This window comes from Tetrao urogallus (genome assembly GCF_951394365.1).
Source record: "Tetrao urogallus genome assembly, chromosome: 25".
In the NCBI taxonomy this organism is placed as follows: domain Eukaryota; kingdom Metazoa; phylum Chordata; class Aves; order Galliformes; family Phasianidae; genus Tetrao; species Tetrao urogallus.
The window spans coordinates 4,545,948-4,570,005 of NC_136838.1; the positions used below are offsets into that span (position 1 = coordinate 4,545,948).

General features: G+C 40.5%; 1 protein-coding gene across 1 annotated transcript in view; it reads right to left on the bottom strand.

The window, feature by feature from the left end:
- MYO9B (myosin IXB) overlaps positions 1-19,924 on the bottom strand; it is a gene marked incomplete at both ends in the record, with an annotated part of 30,869 nt that extends 10,945 nt beyond the window's left edge. The window contains 22 exons of the mRNA XM_079546803.1: positions 317-483; positions 596-745; positions 1,196-1,318; positions 1,848-1,958; positions 2,158-2,238; positions 2,701-2,823; positions 3,317-3,356; positions 4,372-4,482; positions 5,531-5,620; positions 6,077-6,152; positions 6,728-6,923; positions 7,201-7,342; positions 7,931-8,052; positions 9,404-9,538; positions 9,833-9,949; positions 10,145-10,234; positions 10,725-10,854; positions 11,079-11,179; positions 11,324-11,423; positions 11,548-11,610; positions 11,877-11,971; positions 19,088-19,924. Coding sequence (XP_079402929.1) covers positions 317-483; positions 596-745; positions 1,196-1,318; positions 1,848-1,958; positions 2,158-2,238; positions 2,701-2,823; positions 3,317-3,356; positions 4,372-4,482; positions 5,531-5,620; positions 6,077-6,152; positions 6,728-6,923; positions 7,201-7,342; positions 7,931-8,052; positions 9,404-9,538; positions 9,833-9,949; positions 10,145-10,234; positions 10,725-10,854; positions 11,079-11,179; positions 11,324-11,423; positions 11,548-11,610; positions 11,877-11,971; positions 19,088-19,924 — 3,200 coding nt within the window. The remainder of the gene's footprint in view (positions 1-316; positions 484-595; positions 746-1,195; positions 1,319-1,847; positions 1,959-2,157; positions 2,239-2,700; positions 2,824-3,316; positions 3,357-4,371; positions 4,483-5,530; positions 5,621-6,076; positions 6,153-6,727; positions 6,924-7,200; positions 7,343-7,930; positions 8,053-9,403; positions 9,539-9,832; positions 9,950-10,144; positions 10,235-10,724; positions 10,855-11,078; positions 11,180-11,323; positions 11,424-11,547; positions 11,611-11,876; positions 11,972-19,087) is intronic.
- Between the last annotated feature and the right edge of the window lie 4,134 nt (positions 19,925-24,058).

Consider the following 24,058-nt stretch of genomic DNA (forward strand, 5'->3'; position numbering starts at 1 on the left):
GATACCTACCAGTTTAAACACAGAGTCTTTGTTGTTATTTAGACTAAGTACACATATATGTACAGTCCCAATATGGCCGCATGGAGGACTGGTCATTAGCACTGACATGCATCAGAGCAGCTCAGCTGAATAAAGTCCAAACACGAAGGGCTTAACCAATCCCCACTGGCCACTTCATGCTGCCTGCAGGGCCACATGGAACTGTCTGGTCATTCATGAAGTTAGTTATCACAGAGAACTAAAAGCTGGAGATGTACTAAAGTAGCTAAGTAGTTGAAATGCATGTTTGCATGCCATAACGCTCCTCTTCCTTTACCTCTGACGCTGAAGATACCCTCTGACCATGGCTTGCACAAGACAAATCCTCTTTTTGTGTTCAAGGTAGCGTTTTTGCTCCCTGTATCTTCGCCATGCTGACTGGATATAAATGGCAGCATTATTCCTTTGCAGGGCCCTCCTGACACAGCGGGAACGCCAGCAAGCCTAAGAAGGGAAATTTCTGAAGTGAGGGAGGAACACTCCAAGGCAGGGAGTTATTTCTGTGGGGAAGGTTGCTTGTTTTCAGGAAAAATAGATTAACAGCTCTCAGAGATACCTGTAAAACAATGGCTGCTTGTCGTGTTCGGAGAAAGCGTCTCCTTTCTAAAACCATCCTGAGCCAGCTCTGAAGGAGAATGATTTTCCTGATCACTTCTTTGTGTAGTGTATCCTGTAGTATTTGCCGCTCAGCCTCTTTCATAAAAACCTGCTCAGTTAAAAAAAGGTTAATCAACAAACAGTTCAGTCCCCGCTGGAGATATCTCCACTTACTGAAGCAAATCTCCACAGCTGACAGCAATTAGCATTTCCAAAAGTAATTAATCAAATTTCAGTGTGAGGATTTTAAAACATATCCATGCAGATGGTATTCAAATCACAGAACCATTCTAAAATGAACATCGACCTTTTGGACAAACACCAATAGCAACCATTTCTCCAAAGCAACACCCTTACAATACAGAATTGTGCTGCACTGTGTTGTTTTCTGATGCTGACCTGTCTTCCTACAACCAACACTGGCACCAACACTTACTATTTCTGACTATCGTAATTTAAAAATATACATCACAGAGAAAGAAGCAACAGTTGTAAATCAGCTGCACTGAATATGGTGTATATGAGTGTTTCTTCTTGGAAGACAGAAAGTTTTACTGACCTTGGTCTTTCCTATTTGACAGTTGTTTTTATCCAATTTCAATTTACTCAAATAAGCAAAAATGTCTTCCTTAGAGGCTTTGGCATTTTTGGGAAGTAGCACCTGAAACTGATCTATGAATTCCTGTGGAAGGCAGAGACAGCAAGACATCAAGGTTAGAAGCCAAATCAGAAGTTCAGAGTTTCAGTTGTACTTCTAAAATTAAGACATCTGAGCTGCAGGGATATGAAAGTACTTATTTCTCACTCCAAACTGAGGTATTTTTCTCCATTGTGAAACATAAGCTGCCTGCAGCCCCCAACTGAAGTTACAGATCATGTAGAAGTGACCTTTACAACTATAAAGTGTTCTACAGAAAGCAAATTATCATATAGAGGCAGCGTGCAGCACTGACTGTTTACACTTGTAACACAGCTCTTCGAATGCTTTCCTTTGTGCACCAACTACAACATAATGGCAGATGACTCATACAGAAGTTTACACTACAACTTGTCAGCAGGCAGCTCTGACAAAACCCTAATGAATTCCTGCAGCCATCTCAAGTGGTCATAAACTTCATACAGGGCCACAAAAGACGCTAAAATAATGCATGTTTTTCCAACAGCAGCAGATGCTTCTTAAAAGCATTATCCGCATCCAGCTTTTCACATACCTGGAATGTATACTTGGCACTATAGCCAGATCTTCTGATTCGCACAGTTTCAAGCATGCCAGTGTACCTTAACTGCTGAAGCACCAAGTTTTCATCAAACAGCATCTCTTTCTGAAAAAGATCAGAAGTCAGCAGCTAAAAATTGCCTGAGGAGTCCTACAGTCTTTAGTAGAAAGAAAAAAAAGCACATCCTGGCTACCTTTCATCTTCATACAGAATGACAGTGAACAAGTCGAGAGAGATATATTACAGAGCCAGAAGACTTTGATCTACAGCACTCTCATCAGCTCAGTTCTTAAGGCAGTCTTACCTTCTCAGCGTTGGAGCGGATACAACGGATGAAGAATGGCTCAGCTTTCCCCAGCGTCTCCAGTAATTTATTAAGTGAAGTCTGAAATGCAAAAGTGCTGCTGGATATTTTTCTAGGTATCAGTATTTTGAGTTGTATTTGACAGCAGTAGAGCTACTTCTTCAGAAATAAGGTTCTTTCAGGTCTGAAGGCTATACAGATCCTAATTCATCCAGCAGGAATAATGGAATAATTCTTCCATCCTGCACATCAGAGCCCTGTTCTTGCTTTCAGTCTTTTCTAGGATGATGCAAAGTGGAGCTACGTATCCTTTTACAGTAGCACTGGATATGCACACAAGAATGAGGCTGACTGCACAGAGAACTAGCACATTTCATAGCACAAGGGTAATCTCCAACTGCAGTCTACCTTTATTAAAGGAACAAAGCCTACTTCAAAAAAACTCCAAGATAAAAAAACATTTTATTTTTTAATCAGTTCAGCTGAGATTGCTCTCATGAGGTGAGAGTGCATCTAGAAGTGTGTACAGCATCAGTCACCTACCTGGAACTGTGCGCTTATGCTAGGGGGTTTCTTTTTCTTGTGCAAGTGTAAGAGGGATTTTGTAGTTCGATCGTGTAGAGTCATGCTTACTATAAGCTTCAGAGATTTGGAATCCAGCAAGTTCTAGAAGAAAGTTTTCACAATGAACATAAAATCTAAGTCCTTTAATTTCAGTGGAAATATTTACCTGCATAAAAGCAAGACTGAAGCTTGCTGCTGAATGAAACTGCTTAGCCTCACATACAGTGACATGTTACACTTCAAGAATATTATTTCAGAGAAAAACAACTTAAGATCGAATCTCTCCCATTGCCCCATCCCAAGAACAAAAGGTGAACTATGCAATTTCTGTGTTTGCCTTCCATGACTTGATCAGAAAATGGCTTTATGTATTTATGGCTTCTCTAGTTCAATCAAACACATGAAAATCCACTTTTTTTTCCTGTTCAGATTTTCTTATAAAGGTGAATGTTCACCTTACTTCTCATTGTCAAAATGGAAAATTTAGAGATAAATGATACAACTTCCCTAAATCATGAAAGAACATCAAACAAAATGAATATTCACAACGTGAAAAACCCCAAATGAGAAATTTAAGTTTATCAAATAACCTTACCTTTGGAATGATCTGCTTTTGTTTGACAGCTCTACTTTTCCTGTTAAAATATTGAAGATAATTATGAAAAACACAGATGTGATTTTGGGTACTTCAGCAAGCCACAAATGGTGCAATTTATGATGCAAGATGAAAGGCAGAAGAAAACGAGCACAGCAACATCAGGATGCGTTCATGCATGGAGCATATATAAGTGATTAATGCAAGAAATGCAAACTGCTTTGCAACATGTTTTTAACTTCATCTTTTCAAATAAACTGTAGGTACTGGAGGCTGTCAAAAGTCTCTGAAGTTATTAAAAACTACAGACTGTTTTTGTGCAAGTTATTTTATTTAGCTACAGTCAGTGAATGCTGCACATGCCGGCAGTATCAAGTGAAAATACTTCATTCAGAATTTATCACAGCTTGCACCAGAACCCCTGTGAAAGTACTGAACCATTCCCAGAGGAACCCCACCTACCCAAGAACTAGATCTGTGAATTCTGATACCTCTGAGATCATTCCCAGAACTTCCTGAGGCAGTACACAAATCTCAGGCATAAATCCCATCCACAAACACTGAACTGGAACATGAAGCTGTCAGAAGCAAAGCTGTAGTTCAAATCCTCCTAATCCAGGACACGTTAACTCCCTGATGCAAGGCAAGCTCCAACTCCGTGCCAACTACTTTACATTTAGTTTGATACAACAGGCCACAGACTGATTTTCTCACACATGGACAGCTGCACGCAGGCAAAGAGACTTAACCCAGGGACACACATATCACTGGCATCCTGAATTTCAGGTAACTATCAGGTTTAACTTGTGAGAGGTCGAATTATCAACAGTTTCACAACAAACTTGTATGACATACTTGAGTTTACTTGACAAATGGGCTTAACTGTCAACTTACACAAAGGAACAAAGCATTCTCTGTAACTTTTATATTTGGTTCTTAACTGCTATTTGGTTGTGCAGAGCACAAACTTGGGACAAGTACATATTTTATGGGTTAGAACAAGTGCTTGGTTATTGTTGCACCTTCAAAGCAATACCTAGAGCACCTGAACTCACATGAAGTGGGAGCGGTGTTGGAGTCGACTGAGTGACCGAAGCAGCTTACAGGGATCATCTCCCTGCCATGGAAGTCCTTTTATACTTGCGATGATTTGCTCATGCATGTCTCTAAAATGATTCACAGCAAAACAAAGATGGCAAACAAAGACACGTGGGCATGAAGGAGAAAACAGGAGTTAAAAAATAAGAGATCCCATCACCAAGTGTGCTCCAAACAGTAGCAGGTCAATCCCAGACTACTTTTTCCTAAACATCAATGACTGTGATGTCATCAGCACTTTCTAATTTTAGTGCCTTAAAATTTAGTAACCAGTCACATTCTTTCTCATTCTACCTTTTCGTCTAAATTCGTTAGCTACCAATTCTGAGTACAGAGAGGAGAATTTAACCAAATGCAGTTCACGTGCAAAGGACCTTCTTATTAAGCCAAGTAGCCCTTTCTGATAGATACAGGCTTTTCTGTAATCAAGCAGTACATATTGGTGTATAAATTTCACTATGAAAATGATGCTGCATAAGCAGACACTCATGAGATAAGCAAGGTGGAAACTAGCTATTACAGGAACATTTGAAATCTCATTACTTTTTTTTTTATTATTTTTTTTATTTCCACTTCAAATTTATTTGTAAGTTTAGTTTTCAAAGTAAGCCTGGGATGGTCCCTAATTTATGGCAGATCCCATTATTTTAAGCATGCACCATGCCTGTGGAGCGTGGTGTCTTGGCACGGAACTTACCTTCTTTTCTCTCCAGAGAGGCACAAACCAAAAATAATAGAAGTGTAAGAGTCACTTCTGACTGTTAAATGTTATCACTACGCTGAGCTGCTCATTGAGGCAGCAACAACCCTCTTACAGATAGTTGCTTGTTTCCCCTGGTACTGCAGAACATTTTTAGAGTATCTAGATTCTGTTTCAAAACATCGCAAGGAAACAGTTAAATTTAAATATGACCCAGATGGAATTGCATCTTTAATTCTTAGCTGCCACAAATGACAGAGACTGCACAGGATGAAGTAATTATGAAGCAGTATGAAGTCATTACTTGATGTGTATTACATTTAATGGCTTCAGTTTTATACAAAGCATGCTCAGAAAGTCAGACTGTCCAGGAATGTGCCTCCCTGGCCTTTAAGCCCAGGCCTATTTCTACTTACTTCTTGTTTTCATAAAAAGAAATGATGTCTTCAAAAGCATTTATATCGAAATCCTCTGAACAATCAAATGAGAAATCAAGCATTGAGTGGCTGCAAAAGGAACATGTATAAAACCTAAATATTCAACAGAAAGGCAAAGATGCCTATATAGAGTGATGTGTGGAGCCCACTTCTGCAGGACTTGCCCCACCTCCTAATCACATCATAACACATTGAAATAAACGAGTGCACCTACGAATCCTCAGTAGGACAGACTGGCTGTAGCAGAACACACAGTGCTAAAAGCAACATACACAAAACACAGATGGAGAATTCAAAAAAACCCTGTAGTAAATAGGACTGAAGCTGTCTCACCAATATTCGGTACAATTGAGTCTTACACAAAGTAAGTTGGGTACCTTTGTGATACAGTTTGGAAAGTCAAACAAAACAAGACAGGAGAAATAAAACCCAACGTTCTTGTGGAAAAATCTAGTTGCTGTTTGATATGTGAAATGTGATTCAGCAATTCAGATCATATCCTGATACAGGATACGTGTTTCTCACCGGTAAACTTTTTCTACTGGCGCATTCGATCTCTGGAGTTCTCCCAGGGGAACTCTGGGGCCTTGGCGCACCACTCCTGGTGAGAAATAATCAAGAGATTGAATTTTGGCAAAGATGGCAGCATAACAGACAAAAAACCCTGTCAACAGTAACAAGCAATGTATCTATCCAAGGGCCTGGATTTCAAGCTAGAACACAGTTTCTCAAATGCTCAAATGTGCCCAACTGCTACCAAGTAAACTGCAGCTGTTCTGTAAAGCTGTTCAAAATTAATCTTCAAAGTTTCATCTTGAATACTCATTTGAAACTTTAAGGCAATCTGAGAAGATCATTGAAGATCAAAAACAGTGATAAGAAAACCATGCATACTAGAACTTGTATTATCTTCCCAAGCTTTTATAATAGGACTTCAAACTTGGCCCAGACTGCTGGCAACAGTGCCGTAATTAGAGGGGAAGTTTGAATGTTCTCAGATAAAAAGTGACAACCTCCCTGCTGTGTACAAATTAAGTCATTTTCACAGGTTAGCTTTGTCTCTGGTACTAAATCAAGATTGCCTTTGAAAGGTTTTGCAGTAACTTGTTCTGCCAGCAAGCATTATCAGTTTGAGAGCATTTGAAAGCATTTCCAGAAAGTCTTCTCACATCATACCTGCAGTCTTCTGAGCTCTCTGGCGTCCGGCTTCTGCAAAGACAGCCATGGCCTGAACAGCCGCTCGCAGAACAGCCCAGCGGAACACAGCGACGGGGTCCATCCCTATCAGCTCCCGAACATAGGCGCTGTCACTGCTCCGCAGCAAAGCAACGATGTCTGGCCGCATGTAATCCATGTTTTTCTCTCTGAAATCCTGCAGAACAGGAACACTGAACCTGAACCTCTTTGGAAAGCAGGTGTGCAGACACCACGCAGCACTGGGTTTCGACCCAAGATATTCATCACTATTCAAAGTATTCTAAATAAATGTAACTGTGAGCGTTATCTTCAAGTAATACATCCAATGAAACATTCCATTCAACCCATTCCCTGCAAACTTTCTACATCCTGACAAAGCTGTCAGGGAAGTAGGGTTTGTTTTCAGTATTTTTATTGTTATTATTACTGTGGCCATCAAGCATGTCACCTACTTTTATCTGGTATTTAACTTTCCCAGCAAAATGTCGAATAATAAAAGCAGGTTCCATTACTGGGGTTGCAACAAAAAACTTGTTCTCCTCATGCTGCTGTTTGAATTTTGCTAGTAGAGTTTGGTTGGTGGCACGTGGAAAACTAGGAAACAAAACAGAAAGGGTCAGCTGCTTTTCTTCAAATACAGTTATGTATGCTGAAGCACAAGACAACAGACTGCAGAGCATTTATTGACCTCGTGGAAAGCATTATATTAAGATAACTAAATTTTAGTTGTTTCTTACACATTTGGTTTGAATCTTCAGTTTTGGATGGAAAAAAATCCAAACAAACAGCTCCACATGTATCCTGAATATTCTGAGGTTTGAAGTGCCCAGCAATGCTTCCACCCACTTTACCACTCAAGTTTAGTTGGTACCACAATAATTATTCACCACATTTGTCTCTTACTGTTCCAATGGCTCACAAAGATGCACTTGACTGTAATCATAATTCCATCATAAAACATAAAATGGAAGTTTCCAAATCTGCTTAAGCCAAGATTTAATTTTTATCATCAATTTATATCACTAGAATATTAGACTCATCAGAAACAAATAACTGTAGGTCATAGTCATGACACTTGGCTTCTCACATCATTCAGGTGTTTGTTTCCCTGTTTGTTTGCTTTCAAGTTATATTTCTGTTCCCTTCCACATTTTTTATTTCCCAGAGACATTTGTTGCTTACTTGCTTTCTTCATCCAACAGATAGAAGAGACCAGTGGGCTTCTTGCTGATTAAGTGAATGCAGGCCACATTATCAGTATAGTCAATATCGTGCCAAGTGATCCCTTCGCTCTTATATTCCTCCTGTGCAGTTCAAGAGAATTCCCTCATCAGTACAGTGTACCTTTAATGCACCATGACCTAAGTGCTTAAAAGACATTCTTGAACAGCTATGGCAAATTGACTTCATTAGTTCAGGCAGCAGAAACAGAACAAGGAAAAATTCAAGAACAGAACAGCAGGCATGTTTGTTCAGATGAAAGGTCTACCTAGGGAAATCACTCAGCACGGGTATTTAAAAACCACAACAGTACAAGAATGTTCCTTGTCCTGCTATGCCTTTCCAGGGGTCAGCAGTCCACAAAGTTGGAGTCAGACATTACAACTACAGCATTACATTTAAAACCCTGGATAGAGATACTGGAGGAATTTAATTTTTTCCCCGTAGTTTTTGTATTATAAAAAGTGACAAGTATTTAACATGATGATGATCCAGAACCTCAAAATAGCACTGTCACATGAAGTCATGCAAGCTACAAAACAGGCAGTGACACCTCATACAGTATCAACAGCAGAACCTGTTGCTCTCATTGCTTTTACAAGAAAATGTGAAGCACTTCTGCGGAAATGATAATGCACCAAATGCTTTACAGAACAAAATTCCCATCGAAATAGGGAAGCAAAATATCAGCTTTTCTTACTGCTGTAAAAGACTGCGGAAGTGAGCTGAACAAGCTACTAGTGCAAAGAAGATAACCAACAGAAAATTGACTGAAATAAGTTCTACATTTAACAAAAGACAAAGAGCAACCCTCTTGCTGCTCTATGAGCACGATGTAAATAGGTTATTTTTAAGTAGGTAGAATTAAAACTAATGACAGACTGCTCAGTGTGCATGTCACATTGCAGAACTGAAATTCAACTTGCCATAAACAATAAAGCCTTTCTTAAAAGATATAGAGACCCCTCTGCCCACCCCCTCCCAAGGGCCCTGTGCTGTAAGAGATACAGGAAATGGGGCATTCAAGAACTGAACTCATTTGGAGAAACAGTATTAGAAAAAGAAAACAATGCAACTATTTACTCTAGTTGGCCTGCATAGAGACTTCTGTCATAAGATATAAAACAGAGATCTCAACGCTACGCTTACATATGAAGTCTGTATGTTTGGTAATTTTCTTTTCCTTAAAATGCTTGTTCGAAGTTATCTACATATTGTTGAAAAAATACCACATATTACAGAATGACTTCGTTCTTCCAGCAGAGCAACCAGAGAATTATGATTTGGCACAAACCAGAAAAAGTGCAAAGCTAAAGCAAAAAAACCCACCAGCTCTCAGTCTAGAAATGCAATCTGAAAGCTCTTTCAGTACTCAAAGCCCTCTGTAAGAAAGAGTTACTGAAACAACAACTTGTTTGTAATCGGGTTTCTTACCTGTTCCAATTTGAAAATATGCTGATTAAAGTAATACTGAAGCTGCTCATTTGCATAATTTATGCAGAACTGCTCAAAACTGTTGGTTTCAAAGTCTTCAAACCCAAAAATATCAAGTACACCAATGGACAAACACTGCAGGAAGAACAAGTGGAAATCTAGTTAAGCAATCCGTCAGAGTGCTGAACCCCCAACAGCAAGCCAACACAAAAGATGAAGTGTACACTGATAACTTCTGAATAATCGTTCAGAGATTTTGATTATTTAGCAGCTATGTCTACGGTGAAAACAGAAAAGCAAACCTCACAAAGAAAATCACTAGGGACTGCAGAAGACTCCAGGCTTATCCCAGATACTGAACATGTCATTTATAGTACTCTCTGATCTCTCTAAATACACAGCTGTCTACTGCTTTTGTGAGAAACTTACTGTAACAGATTCCTCCATGTCCTTCTTATTAAGGAGAGCATGATTAATTCGCAGAACAATCCAGTCAAACAGGGCACTGTACAAGGACTTTGCCATTGAATCACGAGCTGTTATGGCCTGAAGACGAAACAAAGTTCACCATTTTGTTTCAAAAAAAGCATTTCTATCTCAGACCTGTTTTGTTACTCATGTTCTTAACAACCCTCACTAAACATAAAAGTTTACTACGTTAGGGGTTTCTGGTTTTTTTGTAGCCAAGAAGAACTAAGCTTCATTTAATTAAAATAATTATATTAGTATTGTTTTACTCACCTCACTGAGACTATATGGCAAAATAAGCTTATCATTAGCAGTCACTGTTTTTCTTTTTGTCAGCACTTCCACTAGAATTTCACGTTTGACCTTCAAAGCAAACAAGACCAAAAGTTACTGCCATCCTCCAACTCGCCAGTGATAGCGACAGTGGAGATTATTTCCTCAGAGAAGCCAAGCAGTTTAAAAACAGATACAAGTTTTACATCAATGCGTTGATGTTGAAAACATCAACAGCTTCACAAGTTTTTCAACTCCTCTAAATTATTCTCAGCTTGGATTCATTGAGATTTCCTCCCCCCATGGTGGCAAAACACACATCTCCAGTAAATTTATTCCTGCTCAGCTCTGATTAGCAAGTCAAACAGATTCTACCTTCACGCTACAGGCTACATTCCATCTCTAATCCCAGTAATTCCACCACTTTCATTCTTTCCACCTCCCATAAAATGAACATAATGGAGGCATCATAAAACACAGAGACACAGCATGCTGAGCCACAACGTATCCAAGCAAAATGCCGAGGTAAAGCACAACAAACAGGTGTTCCAAACACTAGAGCTGGAAAGTAATACTCTACTTTTAAAAGCTGGGAAAGAATGTCCAGCACTTCAGGAGGTCCTACTTCCAATCCTTCATCACGGCCTGTAGCTTTCTTCTTGTACGTCACGTTGCCCAAATAAAGAATAGCTGAGAGCACTGAAAAAATCCTAAGGAAGAAAAATTCACCTTATAAGAACTTTTCTTACGAGTGAAAGTTCATTATAGCAGATTAACAGACCCAACTCAGTTGCAAGAATTTGTCCAAAAGCACTCACAAATATTTAGCTCTCCTTGATTCCTGCTTAATTGTATGTGCTCCCAACACACGCGTTTTACCACAATGCAAACATTAACAAGATGTTGATAACAAAGGCTGACAAGTTCCACTTACTGTTTTTTTGTTGCTGAAAGAAAGCCAACCATCTCCATTGCTTGTTTCAATCTTTCAAAGTCATGCCGGAGATCTTCCCCATCTTCAATTTTCAAGTTACACTGTGGAAAAAAGCCCCTTACTTAAATGCAAAGCAGCCCAAACATCACAGGAATACACTTACAGTCTGCTTTCTTTGATCTTTAGCACAACATGAGAAAGAGACAACAATTATCAACGCATTTGTAAACCATTGTACAGATTACCTGATTGAGGTAGGAATAATCTTCAGGTTGTTTAAGGTGAAATTCTTTACGCTCTTCTTCATTGACTCCAAGTAGCAAATAATAAAAGACATGGTAGTTCCTACACATAAAGAGAGTCAAATACATTTCTCTGTCATGAAAATGTATTGATTTTTCCTTTATTCTATGCTTTAAAATGCACTTAAACTCTCATTATGAGCATACTAACTGAATTAATCTCTTACCTTTCATCTTTTTCTTGAGAAACAAGCCGAGATTTTTCAAGCAGGTATTTTTCAACAACAGCCCTAAAGAGTCCAAAGACAGGAAAAAAGAATGAGGGGGAGAATAAAAAAATAAATGAAAAAAAAGACAACTTCATAAACATCAGAGAGCAGCTGCCAGGACTTCAAATAATGAGCTCTGCACCAGCATACATAAGTTTGGTTAATAGCATCTGAAAACCTGTTCCACAGTGGCAAGCCAGAGAATAAGTCAGTTTTGGATACACCACAGTCTCCAGATTCCTAGAAGCACACAGATTGATGCCAGCTGAATCTCAGACTGTACTTACCCTCGGACAACGCCATTCTCTAAGTAATTGACTTGAATGAACTTTCCAAAACGACTGGAGTTATTGTTATGTGCTGTTTTTGCATTTCCAAACGCCTGCAATAAAGCAAAGTGAGGTAATTTTCAATTAAATGAAATAGGCAAAGACACAGCATTACTAACTCCTAATTCATTGCTCAGCCTCATGTTAGCTGGCAATACACAAAATGTTATGGGAACAGCAGCATAAGGATACCAGAAAGTGAGCTGGAGGAAGCATTCCCTGTTCCTCACAGATCTGGACACATTTATTACTTGCCCTGTGAAATATCATTTGGGAATCTGACAAAGGAGAGTAACAAAGTTGTTACTTTCAAGAGTACAGGAAAAGTAATCACAGAGTTCAAACCCACCTCAGTCCCTGACAGTCACGAACTCAGAGAAGGCAGTGCAATTGCCACTCTTCCACAGAAAAGCCACAAGCTGTACCTCGTTCCCTAAAGCACTGCTCCTACACAAAATTTCCTCAATGAATACAACTTCCCTGTTAGTGAGAGCAGAACAGAACATCCCACTGACAAAGTTCATCTGTTCGTGTTCAGAGCAGTGTATTCAAAAACAGGCAAACAAAAACTGGCTTACAGAACCATGCCATACCCAAGGGCCCATTACCTCTGCTATGCAACACTGAAGAACACAGCTTTGTTACGAGGTATGAGGAAAGCATGGCACAAATTCTAACCAGTGTGCCTATGCTTCTCTAACACTTCAGCCCTCTGATATTTGCTAGCATATCCATAACACAAACTATCCTCTGCATGAGCCACACATACAAAGTGCAAAGATGAGCTACTATATCTGAAGGCCCAGCAGAATTAGCACTGGGAATATCCTTAATATCATCAACTCAGCTATGTGACTTTAGGTTAACAGAAACTTGTCCCCTCTTAATATGCAGAAGGTAGTCCAGAAGATGAAGAAGAAATCAAATGTAGAAAAACACATCACTCAGTGTGGAATATTTCCAGCATTCCTTCCACAGATATTTCCTCTTAAAGCTCCAAGTAATGAAAGCCTCCATTAGGAAATCCGTTCCTCCTAATATAGAACACGAGTGGAATGACTTCACAAAAATGTCCCTCTTCCTGCACAGACTCACATCCGGAGGGCGATGGACACGTGAGCACCGCACACTGCAGAGCTCTGCTGTTGGCATACAGCTACCAGCGATGCTGTACCTGCCCAGGGAGCGCTGCTCTCATGACAGCCAAGTTGGTGCATTGAAACTCTTTGCATATCCTCCCCCTGTCTCTATTTTTCTTTTAAAACCTGATCAAATGAACACAAAAACTGCCTTAGCAAGTTGGAGCTGCTCTGCAGTATGATACCAGCATCACTGCTTCTGAAACAGGCTCCCAAAGATCTCTTACAGCTCTACTGCCAGCTGATTACTGTCCCCAACAGGCTGATTACAGGCTCGCAGCAACAAGTGAAAAACTTCTCATAAGCAAAGAGAACTAGCACAGTTCTTTGGACAACTATTACACCTAAAAGAATAAGCTACACCAGCTATTCCTGTGCAGGGTGAGAATGGACTCTGCTGTAATGCTAGAGAAGTCAGTGGGTTCTGAAGAGAGAGGATTTCTGTCCAGCAATGCTCACAGACCATGCTGGACATGCTGTAACACAAACAGTGTCCCACTCAGATGTGTCAAAGAAATCACTGAGCAGAGTCACCAATAAGCTTTGGTAAATACTAACCAACAACTTCACTTACAGATTTCTTGCTGTTCCTCCTTTCAGAGCACACGACGCAGAAGCTGCACATTAATGTATGGACAAAATCCTGGTCAGCTCCTTACAGTTACTGAACAGCATCTGACCAAAAGTGGAAGTCCAGTAACAGCAGCACAGTAGCTGTTGGCTTTGTACGCCGTCCCACCAGGCTCAGCTCTGCTCTCAGCACATCACCCAGCTTCTCTTTTATTAAGAAATCCCTCTTTGCCAAGCTGCAGAAGTGAATTTGCAAATTTATTTCACAAGAACATCTTTTGAAAAGGTTCTCCAGCTTAAGCACTGGATAACCTGGATAACCACCACTTTACCAGTAATACTGCAGAAACCAACGCCTGGATTAGCTCTGTCTACAGAAATATATTTTAGTATTAAATATTTTGGCATTATAGAGTTAAGAAATCCCATAACCCCAGTGGCTTTCTGAAAAACTTCTCTTAGTGATTACTCACACAAGCAACGAATACAGCTTAAAACTAAAGGCTCTTATGATCTCACACGTCTGGTATGCGGTCAAAGCATATAGCAAATTCTTAAAAGCTGATCTAATATCATCAGTTTTTAGGAAAGTTTTCATCTTCTGAATGGTTTTCTCATAAAGGCCTTTAACATTCCCAGCTTTATAAGGAACACGCCAAGACTCTGTGGAGGAGGTCCTTTTTTTCTGTAACCTTGAACTCCAGACCTAAACTCCAATCACTGCTACCATATTCTCCTATGTACTTTGCTGAGTTTGTTACATAAAAATGGACATTACTAAAATTAGGAAAGCCCAAAAATTTAACATCAAATATTTCAGTATTTGGCAGTTTAGATCTTCAATCTAAGAGAGCCTTGTCACAGAGAAAATAGATCACAAGTAAGAATTAAGCTCTCATTATCTGGCTACCAGTCACAGAAAGCACATTTCAGGGATGTTTCCAGCCAGGTGCTCTGTACAGAGCTCAAACTCAACCCCTGGTTTACCTCCAGAGAGGCCCCTATGTCTTTACAAAGCAAATTCAGAAGATGGGAATGGACAAGATACAATTTTAGTTAAAGCAATCATTTGTTTAACCAAAGCTATTTACTGTTCTCCCCTGAGAATCCACGAGGAGACATATAAAAATGAAAAACCAAAACTAAACCACGCCAACACAAAATGCTAGCTATATAAAAAGAGGTGAGTGCAAATAGCAGGCCAAGGCCAGCGGGAATCCGAGTGGGGATGCACTATTCCAGGAATCAGGAAGTCATCCAGCCCATCCTTTCACCTCCAAACGCAGGAGGTATGAACTGCAACCTGCTATTCTGAACTCCTGCAACGACAGCTTTTTCAGCATTCAGAAAAAAGACGAATTCTCTTTTTTGTTGCTATAAAAAGAACCCCCCAAACACATGCATGTTCCTCCACCTCAGGAACAGAACTGAAAGCCTTATTTAATTCCTTCATAAGAATTGCCAAAATCTGAAAAAGCTATCAGTTTCTATGTAAGCTGCCCCAGCCCCTGGCAGAACCACCCCTGCACAGGCCACCCTAACATAGCAGATGAGACGGATGAATCAAACTGCGCAGCCTGGAAGAGGAAACGACTCCTTCAGAGTTGAACTCAGCCTTGCAGTAATGGTCTTATGCCACAAAGTACCCACTCATCAGCATGGAAGTTACAGTTTTCAGTTTGCAACCCTGCAAGCTGTACGAACTGCTGGGGAAGCTGGGACCATCCCCATCAGACAGCTTGTAAAGGAAGAGGTGATGTTTCCCGAGAGATGCGTGCAGCAGGGCAAAGTATGCAGCACATTCTCCAGGAACAGCCTTGTAACATCCAACCCAATGGGAAAAGGAAGTTCATTCCTCCTCCGATTATGATTCTTAAAACAAACACATGCAGAAAACAACTACTTTCCCTTAAATAGAATCGCCTACACCCACTAAATATATACGCAGACTTCCATGGCAAATACAAACGAAAAGCAGAACTGAAGCAGCACAGAGCTGAAGCCCATCTCATACCAGAGCCACACGCACAGTGGGACAGTAATAAAGAACACAGAGCTGGGAGCAAAATTTAAGCTGTTTTCCATAGAATGGTAGAACACAACATGTAACAAACTTTACAGTATACTGGCTGAGCTCTAGAAAATCCCCCCAGTAACACTGACTGCTCTGTTAAGTAATTAATTTGTGTTTGAAACTGTATTCTTTAGCCAACCACTTAATGAATCCTTCTTTTGGGACTCTTCATTTTATTTGAGTCTTAATTCTTTCTAAGGAACGGTTCAGTGACGTTCAGAAATCCTCAAGAACACATCCAAATGGAAGTAGATGATGCTTTTCAAAATAATACATCAAAAAGTTACAACAACTGCAGTTTTCCCCTCTGTCCAAATTCTTGGTGTGCTACAAAAATAACTTCTGAACTAAACCCAAGACACTAACAGTTACAATCTGACAATACACTGCAAAGGAGAGGAGCCTGGCTGCCAGAGAGGAAGCTCTGCCTCCTTCTTACTATGTCCCTCACCACAGTATCCCATCCCCACATTTAATTTTCTGCTGCTTTACTAATTCAGTTACCTTGAAGAATCTGATAAGTGCTAGAGCCAGTACAAACAAAGCCTGGAGAAGGAGGAAATCTGACTTCCCACCATTCAACAGCAGCTCACATCTGTCAGGTCACATCAGGTCCTCGTGCCGTACATCACTCATACCAGAGCTACATCAGAGATGGATAGTTTACATAAAAAGAACCTCAGACTGTGCACTCTGTATCTGAAACACACGGTTTCTGACATTTTTCCCTATAATACAGATTTCATGTAAACTTCCTCAGTACATGTGGAAAGGTTTAACTACCTTGTTTAGATTCCATATGCAAGCAATGGTTTGATTCAGTACCCCACACTGGTGCCCAGGTTGAGCAAGAAGCACCTGAAGATCAGAACAGTCCGTGACCAGCTTTCCTTCCATTTCTGCATGTTGCAGCAATTGTTTGCATCTTGTTTACTTACCCTGCCTCAGTTTCATGTATTTAATTTCCCATAAGGTTGGGAAGGTAATATTAAGCAACATTCCAGGCCATCTTCCCTTTCACTGTACAACTGGAACTCCATTTTTCAAAGTCTAGACATCACACAACAAGGAGCCAGAATATTAGCCAGAGTTTAGCTTCAAAATAATTACAGCTTTGGACAGAGATCAGTTAAACCCCACAGGAGCAGGATTTGGTCTGAAATACATTTCCAAGTTCATTAAATAAATGAGGATCCAATTTCAAATCCACCTCTAAGCTAAGTTACATCGCTCACCTCTCCTGTGACAGTTTGGCCTTCACTCCCTGAACTTTGGGAAAAGGTCAACCCATAAACAGACACTTTTTACCTAGCTGTCAGAAAAAAAAAACTGAGAAGAGGAAGTTCTGACACAAAATGCAACCTGATTTTACGTCGGTAAATTTAAGGAGGCAGATTTCAGTGTAGAGGATATTACAAATGTGGACACTCTGTTCATGAGGACTCAAAATATATCATTGAAATATTTCAGGTACACTACAAAACTGATCATGCAAAAATTCCCCTGAAACACCCATTTAAGAAAATTTCCCTTGTACAAGTTCAGTTCCCCTAAGTAAAAACCCAAATGAGTCACCCAAATGATTTAAAAGTGACCAAGGATAATACAAAGTTTTCACAGCAGTTTAACTTCCCCAAAGCAAAGCAAGCTTCTGTCTGTTCCTCCTTGAAATCAAGATTTCCCTCAAGTTTTATTTATTTTTAAAATTCCTTTTATAATCTAGAATTGCACGAGAACGTCCATCCTGAGAAATCTGGAAGCGCCACCATCCTCTCAACGTGCTCTGCAGCCTGGTTGGATTTACTTCTCTAAAAGAAAAAAAGTAGAATCATTTGATTTACTTCTCCAGGATCTAAACCTACCGCAGATTTTTGACATGCACTGCAATTATGTCAGAGATCCTTCTCCTTTTGCAGTATTTGGAAGAACAGGTTTCCACTGATTAGCTGGTGCCTAACAAATACCCTCAAAGATGAGTGACAATTCTGTCTGAGAGCTTCACAGCAATCGGACATTTCAGACAACATGTACCACAACAGCAGGGTTAGAATCTATCTGCCCAATTGGAAGCTAACTGTTGTTCAAATTGTCATCATACTTCTAGCCAGAATGTTTTCCTCAAGAAATGCATGACTAAATCTTCAGCAGAAGCTGCAGCACTCGCAGTAACCAAACTTACTGTGGAAAAATCACAGACATCTTCTCATGAAAATTCCCAGGCTTAAAAATATTTACCTGTGACTGTGCAAAGTTACCAGTTTTAATAGGAATCTAAGGACACGGGCACTTCTCATCCAATGGACAAAACGGCACACAGCACGCGCGCTGCGATGCAGTTTCGGACAGCTGCGTCCTGTCCCACACACCAGTGTCTCAAACAGTTAACGGCACCAAATGCAGACAGATCAGCTGATCAAACAGAGCTTTCCACAGTGACCCCTTCCTGTTTTTCTGTTTAGAACTGCAAACTTGAACTCCAGAAGCCAGCAAACCTCAACCTTACTTCTGCTTTCAAGAAGCAGAAAGCAAGGCAAAAAAACCAACAGAAAAACCCTGCTGTACGTGCCTCATTCCCCACCAAAAGCCTTCAAATCTTATTTATAAATGAGGTAACTTAAAAGTATTCATAGCTTTTATCTAAAAGTTAAAAAAAAAATCGTTTAAGGAAAGTGCTGTTACATTTGAAAATATCTAAAGCTAAAAACTGTAACAAACAGTTCGATCTTCTCGATGTTGAAGATTTTAATCAGAGCTTTCAGCTTTTCCTTTCAGATGGGAGAACTAAAAGGAGACCAAAATCTACAGGACGAGTTGAAGTTCACCCTACCCCAAAGCACAGCTTGTGCACCCCTCACCTCGTATAGGTACTTTTGGTTTCTACTGGAAACGCTGTAGGAACTAAAGGCCAAAAATGACTCTCACTTTCTCCCTAGCCAGCAGTGTTACTTTTTTCAAAGCAACCACCTTTAGAAAGGAAATCATTCCCTCAATAAGCGAGTCCAGGAGAATGCTGCAGGACACAAAGGTACACTAAGCTGTGGAGCAGTCTTTCTATGAAAAGGTTTACTTACTATTTCAGATTGATTCAGCTGCCATCAAAACTAGGATGGGAGACAACAAGTAACCTCTGTCCTGGAATGTGAGTGTTTACTGGCGGAAAGTTAAGTCAAATATAAATTAAAAGCAACAGGAAGTCAACTGCACAGCAGGACGTTTTAAGGAAAATCAATTAGAAGCAGTCTAGCGACAGGGCCAAACACCAATGCAACCCAGAGATATTTAGAGCCCAGGCCAAGTAGGTGACTCTCAAAGGTAGCATTCAACAGCCATTATTTGAAGGTTTGAGAAAACAATTTTGACAGAAGGCAGTTTTAGTATCAGTTTACCTCCAGAACTGGTCCAGCTCCTAGAATAGTTCTCTCCACACCACTTGCGTACCCTTTCTGGCTCAGTGCTGTGAGGCAGTGAATTAAGAAGTTTGTGCTTTGTGTTTTTCCAGAGCCACTTTCACCTGATATAACTATGCACTGATTAACATGCTTTTTAAGCATTGTGTGATAAGCCACATCAGCAATGGCAAAAATATGAGGCTCCAACTTCCCGAGTTGATGATTCTCATACAACTTGACATACTTAGGATTATAAATGGGCAAGAACTTGAAGGGGTTAATTGCAATCAGAATACTTCCTGCATAAGTATAAATTTTGTGTTTTAGAAAGCGGCATTTGAGATTCTCTAGAAGTGTTTTCTCTGTTAAGTTGGGAATATTGCACAAGTCATCAAAGTCCTCCTGCTGCCATGGAAGAAAACCTCTTTCAACCAACCGTCGAGCATCCGTCTCCTTGGATAGCAGTTGCATCTGGGCATATTTGATGGTCCCATCAGTGTTTCTTTCTTGCAAAAGAAAGTAGTATCCATCCTTTTGAGGATGCTCATCCTGAGCACGACGAGGCCAAAGTAAAACCCTATGAACAGGAGAATCATTTGTATCAAGTACCCATTCTTCACCACCTGTTTCTTTCACCTCCACAAGCACATAATTTTTTGAGACGTCCAAGTTTAAGATATTAACCACATCCTTGATGACATCTGAAGACGTGGTGTCCTTAGTTGCTGTCACTTTGCAGCAGGGAGCACTTTCTGTTGAGAGCTGGGGGTAAACATGAAGATTATAGGCAGCTTTTGTCTGGCAAACTGCGCTGTCCGCATCTTTTAAACTCATTCTGCCCCAGAATGGGCTTCAGTCTTCTGCTCTTGTTTAAGATGCAGTGCCCATCATCTAGGAAAATAAGATTGAACAAAATTTAAAAAAATAGAAGAAAAACAAGTCAGGTTTTAAAAGATGTGCAAGACATATTAAGGCATTATTTTCCAGAAGATGAAGGTAAGTTACTAGATAGGCAAATTCTTAACTAGAGAACACTGTGAACATTAGTGCTTATTTCAGTCTGTTTAGCCTATCCTATGCTGTGGATAACTACAACACTTCTTCTGTTCCCATGTCCTCCCCTCTTTTCCATTATGGCCACAGAGCAAACTGAACTGGGACAGACATCTGCACGAGGACTTCCTTGTCTCCACAGGTTAGTTTTAACTCAGAGGACTGCCCTGACCTGGTTCTCTGCACGGCTACACAAACATTTATTCATCCTCCCACACAAACTCCTTCAGAGCTTCATAAGCAGCTTGAGGTAGAAACAGGGTTTGATCATTTCTTAAATCAGCACTACCATGAAATCTGGCAGAGGAGCCGTGCACGGATGCAAGGAGGTGGACAGTTCTGACACTGCTGCTCACATCTTTTCTCATTTCTCTGACCTCTCTTCATGAACCCTACAAGACAGAAAGCAGCTTTACTCTGCTCAGCTTTAGGAAACTGAGCCTGTAACTGAACAGTGCAAACGCTGCTGTGATCTCCTAACCCTGCTCACTGCGGTGACTTCTAGAAAACACAGAACTTACCCAGAAAAGAGCCTGCTAATTTCACTCGAGTCAACCACATCCTTGCTGCAGAAAGGTTTGAGCTTGCCTTTTATCTCCTATTTTAGTCAACACCATACAATTAATCTTATCGCAGTGACATTTCAATTCAGCTAACAAGATCCCAAATAACCCAGTTCATTCACAAGCAGATCACAGTGGCTGCCTCCTCACTAGATTTCAGGAACTTCATCCATGAGCCTCCATGAACCACGAACCTATCACACGTTATTATTGCTTTTACTTCCTGTCACCCCCAAGGAGTCCAGTGACCTTCAACCTCACAGCCACCTACAGAAGTCAGCCTCCTCCTTACTGCTGGAAGCCTCAATAGTCAGTCCTGTGCCTTTGCTGGGGAGTGATTTTTCTCTCAGCTGTGATTTGGTGCACCCAGATCAGCAGGGCTACGTTTGATTACATCGTTAAGTTAATAAAATGCTAAACCAAAGCAACATATAGCAGGAGATAATGATGTACTGTTTAACAGTCTTCATGCGCAGAACACCACTTCATTTTTGTTCCAAGAACAAAAGCATTTTAACTATACACTTGCTTGCTGAACATTGCCACCAAACAACTGCACAGGAACTTGCATAAGGCCAGAGAGAGTAATCATTTCAAATTAAAATCAGTAGAGCTGGAAGCATTTAGCTGCCACTTCCACTGCAAGTAATGAATCACTTCACAGAAACATATGACATAGCTGTGCCTCATGAACAGCCCCAGAGCAGAGAATGGTGCTTTAAGGGAACTCTGAATAGAAAGCTTTGAGAAGACACTGTTATGCAAGATGGATCATTTTTAGTGGCTACTCATCAAAAGGAAGGCTGAGCAAGCCACAAAGAAAGGCAAACCACAGCACATCCCTGCTCAAGCTATACGATCCCTCAGAGAATGGTTCCTTGCCTGTTAAATTCTCCATTCATTAAGGATGGCTTGTTGCAAGACCAGACACAAGGATGGAACAACGAGCTCCAAAACCCCTCTCCATTTTTGCTTTTTATCCCTGACCTGCACATAACAAGTCTGAACCATCTCTGAAAAACTTACACAAGTGTAAAGCTTATTTAACCCACAGAAACTCAAGCACCTCAATGCACAGCAAAGCATACGGCAGACTGCTGCTCAAGGGGAAGATGAATCTGGAGCACAGACAGTAAAAAGGAACAGTGACCATCTTCCTTTTAAAGTAGCTGGATGGTTCAAAGGAGACAGTCTTGCGAAGACTTCCCCTTAATTTTTTTCCTCCTACCAACTAATTTCAGACACACTGTATGCTACTGCACTAATTTTTTGCCTACACTGAAGAGCTGGACCTAGCTGCTGACCTCTGGTAGTGACAGACACTTCTAACTTTGTCTCACATCAGCTTCCAGGATACGAATTTGGTGCATTGCTCAAGACTCCCATATGACACTTTCTAAAGAGGAAACCAGAACACAGATGTCCTCTCTTCTCAACAGTGAAAAACCCAGGCCTGGCACATAACAGCAAACAACAGTGTGATAGCTGGCAGACTGCTCAGGTGTGTAAGACTGAGAAACCAGGAGGAGAAAGACTCTTCATCCTGAAGAGGAGAGATTTCTGGCAAAGCAGTGTGCAGATGTTGGCCTTAACTCAATCATGCTATACACAGATTTCAGAATCAGGCGACTCGATGGAAGTTTAAACAGGTGAGAGTTCTGCTTCCCCAGCCATCACCCTGTAAGAACTTTGGAAGTTAAACCCAGCAGAAAGAACTTGCAGAGGCATGATCTCAGCACACGGTCACATCAGCAGTAGACAGAAAGGCCATCAGCGTAACAGTGCCTCTTATGATCAGACATGAAATCCAGACACAGGCAGCTCGCTTCTAACAACAACACTGAGCTTTAGGCTGCTCCTTCACTCAGCAGCTTTGATCAGACGCGCTCACTCAGTACTGATGATGAGGATTGAAGGAAAAAAAGTAAAATTTTACAAGTCACTTAAGGAAGAGTAGCACTCAACTACACTTATTTCTCTTTTTGTTACACAGCTTACCTGGCTAAGAACGTACTAAATGTGTTTCAGAAAAAAAACAACAGCACATGATACTTGAGGAAAAACTGCTGCTTTCCAATTTACTTGTGATTTTTCTTAGAGACGTCAAATCTGATGATTATACTGCTCAAAAAGAGACAGACTTTGGTGCATCTCTGACCTACAAACAGCACTTCATAAACCAAATCAGAACTTAAAAGCAGAGAGCATACAGAGACAGCAAGATAACAGACTGCAGGTCAGCTACCTGAGGAGCCCCAGTATTCATTTATGGAGGGATTATCATCAAGCAATGAGACTATGAGATTCAAGTTGGATTCCTGCCATCAATGTAAATATTTTCAGCATGGTGCTAAAACAAATGAACAAAGAATTAGTGATACCAAACGTATCATACGGAGATTGAGAAGGCAGTAGGTAACCAAAAAGCTGGATGAATGATGCAAGACAGGAGCGAGCAACTCAGTTTACAGGTACATCATTTCAGATTTCCCTAACAAGCAAGCACCACCAGAGGGTTGGAATAGGAGCTACCCTGAAAAGCAGTAACAAAAATAGGCTTGAAAAGCTAGTGGGTAATCATTTAAACATGAGCTTCTTACATAACACCACAGGCATAACAGTTAATATAATTCCCACATCAAACAATTATTCAGTCAGGTGGCCATGCTACCTTTGGACTAAGAAGGTGCATAACCAGTACTACATCTAGAATATACCTAACATTTTATTAAAAAGCTGTAAAGAACAACAAAATCTGTTAGAAAGCAGCTCCTTACAGCAAAATCCTCTAGAAGCTTTGTCTAATAGAAACACGTTGTAGTCTGATAGCGATTTGAGTCCTTGCATGGGGAACTGGAGTCTGATAACACTCATCAGTATCGAGGACACAACTACAACCAAAGCCCAGGGCTGGAATTCAAAGCTAGACAAACTGAGTGTAACAGAAGACACAAATGTTATCAGAAGGCAGCCCTGCACTGCAGAAACCTAACAGCCACTAATGGCAAGGCCAGCTAAAGGCCTTTGTAGAAAGTCAGCCAGTCCCCAGGTACAGATATGCTGTAGGGATGTTGTAGTTAATTAAGTGCCAACCTCCCATTTATGTTGAATGGTCTGAACAATGATTAGTTCTGGAATCAAAATACACATTGCTTCTATGAAATTGGGTTCATCAAGGAAGCACACGACTGAATTCAGGTACAGAGAGCACTATAAGAAAAAGGAGAAATGCGAGAGCTTAAAGTAATAATGAAACCATAAGGGTCAGCATGCAAGAGAGCAAACTCCAGAAAAGCGCAGCCTCATCACTGCAGAGCTCCATCTGTAGGAGGTGGAAATTTCTGCAAAGTTA